The sequence below is a fragment of the Cibotium barometz genome, chromosome 27 (assembly GCF_041138505.1).
Source record: "Cibotium barometz isolate CiBa-2024 chromosome 27, ASM4113850v1, whole genome shotgun sequence".
Lineage (NCBI taxonomy): Eukaryota > Viridiplantae > Streptophyta > Polypodiopsida > Cyatheales > Cibotiaceae > Cibotium > Cibotium barometz.
Genome location: NC_141072.1, coordinates 27,770,621 through 27,775,433, shown reverse-complemented (window position 1 = coordinate 27,775,433; position 4,813 = coordinate 27,770,621). Strand labels below are relative to the sequence as shown.

The window sequence follows — 4,813 nt, the reverse complement described above, 5'->3', positions numbered from 1 at the left end:
TTGACTAGGCCTGAAAAGGAGATCTTTATGCAATCATTATTTGAATTTCTATTTTTTCAAATATATATTTGCTTGAGCTAAATTGGGGGTAACTTTTTGGTTTCACCAAATTCAAAATGGCTGAAAAGCATTTCCTCCACTTTTAGGACCCCCACCACTTTCTTTCTCTACATTCTCTCTCTAAGACACCCTCATCTCACTGAAACTCTCTCTCTTCTCCTTTCTCACATTTGGGCGTGCCATGGCCAAGCAGCTCTAATTAGTAAGCTTCCATAATTTCTGCACTTCCAAATGCTAATATCTCACACTCTCTCATCCTCCATGCCCCATCTTTTTATCATTTTCTGCTCTCTCTCTCTCTCTCTCTCTCTCTCTCTCTCTCTCTCTCTCTCTCTCTCTCTCATGTCTTTCCCACATTGAAGTGCAGAAAATCCCTCTGTCAACCTCCATAGCTTCAGAGCTTACCACTTTCCATTCTTGCATTGTTTAGCATACATATCCCCTACTTCCGTCTACATTCTACATTGTACTCTCCTCAGAATACCCTATCCTCACTCTCGCATTGTGTTCTACAAGAAGCACTTTTCAGCATTGCCTAACCCTAAATAAAATGCCACTTGAAGATATATCTAACAGAGCACCAAAGTTCAGGTTACATGTAGATTTGGCTGCTGTGAGTATGCTACCATCCCGCCGCAGCTCAAAAACAAGTGGTGTGAGCAATGTGCCATTGGGTACTCTTCGATCACAAGGGCGAAAATGTATTGACCTCTGGATGAATGGATTCATATACCCTATTGACCCTCTCACCAATGCTCCACCTCATTTTGTTAATATTACTACATTTCTTACGTATGTAGGTGATGGAGCTAATAGTCTATTTGGCTATTGTAGGAGGCTTTCTTTTGTTGCAGCTCAGTAAATCGCATGCAAGTGTGCACTTTCGAGGCTTATGGCATGAGTTGCAGCAGCAACACAAGAAGGACATTGATAGGCTTGAAGAAGTGGAACAACTTGAAAGCTCAGAATCAGGAGCTCCAGAAGAACAACTTGTTGCTTAAGCAGGCCTTTGATATTGAACGGGACAAGATGAATGCAGCCAAACAAGATGTACGAAACAAGCAACGACACCTTGCAAGCCTGAAGAAGCTTCCAGTAGGCTTTCGACAACGGAAGAGAAAGCGTCAGTCCCTAGAAACCTTGGCAAGGTAACTTCTATTCTTGCCATTATTTTGTAGGCCATTCTGTTTTTTGAAACATATTGATGTTATTTTGTATTTATGTTCCATGTAGAGATATTGTTGGGGATATGATGGGATATGAAGGTGGTGCTGAGGAATGTAGAGCAAGCATATTGAAACATGTTGTTAAGTTATCAGACATATCAAAGCTGCTAGAAGATCCCACATGCAAAATAGCTAAGCAAATCCGAAACAAAATTTATGGAGAGCTGCAAAATATGGTAAGCCCCATACAGACTAGGGATGCATGTGATAGTGTTGGTGTCAGTAGGAAGGGATATGAAGCCATTTACAGGGTGTTTACACTAGGTCATTGTGTTAAAGGACTTCTACGACCCATGCTACCAACTGCATACAGTGTAACCATGGCAAGAAAAAGTGCAAACTCAGACATTGCGAACATGTTAGGTGGCTACCGTCATGTGGAGGATGCTCTGCCTGTATGTACTAAGGTATTTGAATACAACAAGTACAACAATGTCTTTATTGATTTAAGGACCCTTCAAAGAGCTATGATTTCTTATTATGGTCTAAGCATTGAGGAGTGACAAGGTCAGGCTCTGTGTTTATGTTAAAGCTTGATGAGTGTCAAATTATAAAAGGACGAAAATTAGAAAGAGTCAGCCTAACACTTATGAACAAGGCTATCAAAGGAAATTCGGAACAGGATGATAATCTTCTTGACTGTAGTGCACAAGCCTCAAATTTCAATACGGGAAGGCAATCTCAGGGAAAAGATTACTATGGAGTGCAATCAGAAAAGAATATATGGTGGTTGTCAGCATTTGAGCTTCCACAAGAGACGAAAGATACATTGCGATGGTACCTTACTCGAAGAACAGGCATCCCAAACGTCATATCATTGCAATCAAAAGGAGAGACTTTGCATGTGGAAGATGCAGAAACATTTACAGTTGAATGGCACATGGCAGAGGATTTAAAGACATTCAAGTTTATGCTAGGATGCAAGCTAGGAGCAAATAACTTTTTTCCATGTATTTATTGCTGCCATTCAAAATCAGAGTATATTGAACGCGACAAAGCTTCAGGCAAGGTTGCAGTCGCCAAGACAGCCAAATCTCATGCAAAGGGCAAGAAAAATGTACAACCATCTTCAATGAATACAACGCAAAACAAAGATCCAAAGAAACCTATGCAGTGCGTTAATGACATTATGAGTTGTAATACCAATTGTCCGCCTAATCGTGATCAAGAAGATATCTCATGGAGCCCTATATTAGAGATTTCACTTTCCCGTGTTCATATTTGCACGCTTCATGCTAGGTTACGTATAATGGACAAATTACTGAAGTTACATATCAATTATGCATGGAATATGGAGCCTGAACATCTTCGCAAACAAATGCATCAGTAAGCTGGAAGATGTCCTCTCAAGCGTGGGGGGCTTCATGGTGGTGCTGTAAAGTTAACTAAGGATACTAAAAGGTCAGAACCGGGTCAGGATAATCCAAACAAAATATGCATGGGTGGGTCCAAAGCTAGACACCTTCTCTTAAATTACGAGGGGTACAATAGTCACATAAAATATGAGATATGGAAGGCCATTTGTGAATGCACCACTTATCGTGGGAATAATGCAGAGCTTGGTCTCAAGCGTGCAAGGGTGTGGGAGTCACTTGATAAAACGATTCAATTGCTAGAAAAGGCTCCACTTGTTTTTGCTGAGGAGATTACAAACTTAAAGACTGCAATACATACATTTACTCATCAGCAAATGGTTGATGCATGGGGAGAAACACATGTCACCCATATATGGTATTTACCTTTCTATCTATTTATTGGCATTAATTAGTGCCATGCATGGGATGCGTGAGTGGTTCGGTGTACGTAGGCGTATCGGTTGAAAATGGGTTCCATATTAAAAAATTGTACCCTTTTTTAAGTCATTTTTTAAAAATTTTTAGAGATTTTTTTAATCTCAATAAGTTTTTTCAAAAACTATATAAACTTATAAAAGTCAGTTTTAAAAGTACATTTTCACATTCATTCACTCGTGTAAGTCAATGGATGGCTAGAACTAAGCACACTGCACGCAAGACTGAGAACCCAAACGTACCGTCTGCTGGTGCACACAATTTGATACAGGCAGTCGCCACGGCACAGGCATTTCAATAAGTGCAAAAACGCATCAAAAAGAAGCATACAAGCATGGACAGAGAGGTAGAGACTGAACAGGATGGTGTACAGCAGGATGTGTTTTCAGGACTGGACAATATTGAGGATGTCTCTAAGCAGCTTGGAGACATCGGCTCATTTAGAGCCACGCGTATACCATTCCCCCGACCTCTCTTAGAGACTGAGCAACAGCAGCGTCGTGTGCTAGAAGAGCAACAATGCCAGATTGATGAGGAGGCGCATAGAAGAAGAGACCAAGAGCAAGATCTACTCCCTCAGCAACTAGAAGAGGAGCTAAGGATCGCATTTGAGAAAGACCAGGAAGCACTTTTCTATACTGAGCAAGAGCAGTATCAACAGGCTACTGACTTCTATGAAACAGAGGAAATAAGCCGTCGTGAGGAGCAGGATAGGCTCTTAGCACAAACACTACATGAGGAACTTGAGAGGTGTCAGTCCTAGCCTCCACCTAAAACACAAAGAATAAAGATTTGTGTTAAGAGAAAGAAGGAACGTGCAAACAGGCAGCCCCAGAGGTGGAGATGGAAGAGGAGGAACGACGACAAGAAGAGAAACGAAGGGAGAGGGAAAGACGGGAGCAGGAGGAGCAACAAAGAATTCAAGAAGCACGCAGATTAAAACAAGAACAAGAAAAGAAGAAGGCAGAAGCAAGTAAAAGAAGACTAACTCTAGATCCAGCCGAACAAGAAAGGTGAAAAAAATTTAGAAATGATAAACAACCATGGGAAGAGAGGTCGCATCCACCACCACCCCCTGTAGCCAAAAAGAAGAGAAGATGGAAACCGGGGACCGTGGCTACGCGAGAAATTAGAAAGTACCAAAATTGCATAGACCCTATCATAGCGAAGGCCCCTTTTGCAAGAGTTGTAAAAGAAGTCATCGACAAGTACAGTGACAGGGTCACTCGGGTCCAGAGTACGGCACTCGAGGTCCTCCAAGAGGCGTCAGAAAATTTTGGTCTCTCTATTTCAAGATTCGGTGTTGTGCCATGCTCACGCCAAAAGGGTGACCCTAAAGCCTGTTGACATGGCACTTGCACTACGTCTACGTCAGGATAAAGCGCTCCATAGGGAAGGCTTTATTGGATAGGATTAAGCTTTTATGCAGCCTTTGTGCCTTTTGTAATCTCCAACATTTTAATACATTTTTTTGAATCTATAAGATATTGTAAATGACTCGTTAACCAACGTTTTTATTTGGTTCAACTGTGTTATAAAAGTAGACATTTCATTTCATGTATTGTGGTTTGAATGGGTAAAACTGTTGATCATGTATTAACTGCTTTAGTCAAACAGGAACAAAATTTGTATTATGATAAGGTGATTGTGAAAACAAATATGAAATTTGATTATAATCTTATTATACGTGGTATTGTTGTTGGCATTGAATAAAGGATCCTTCCATAGTGTAGAAAC

At 40.8% G+C, this 4,813-nt stretch overlaps 1 protein-coding gene across 1 annotated transcript; it reads left to right on the top strand.

Annotated features, from left to right (window-relative positions):
- The first annotated feature begins 866 nt into the window (after positions 1-866).
- Positions 867-3,839, top strand: LOC147623248 (uncharacterized). Its single transcript, XM_086821754.1, has 3 exons — positions 867-1,208; positions 1,294-1,537; positions 3,453-3,839. The coding sequence occupies exons 1-3, from the start codon at positions 928-930 to the stop codon at positions 3,837-3,839; spliced, it is 912 nt and encodes a 303-aa protein (XP_086677880.1). The 5' UTR covers positions 867-927.
- Positions 3,840-4,813: the final 974 nt, after the last annotated feature.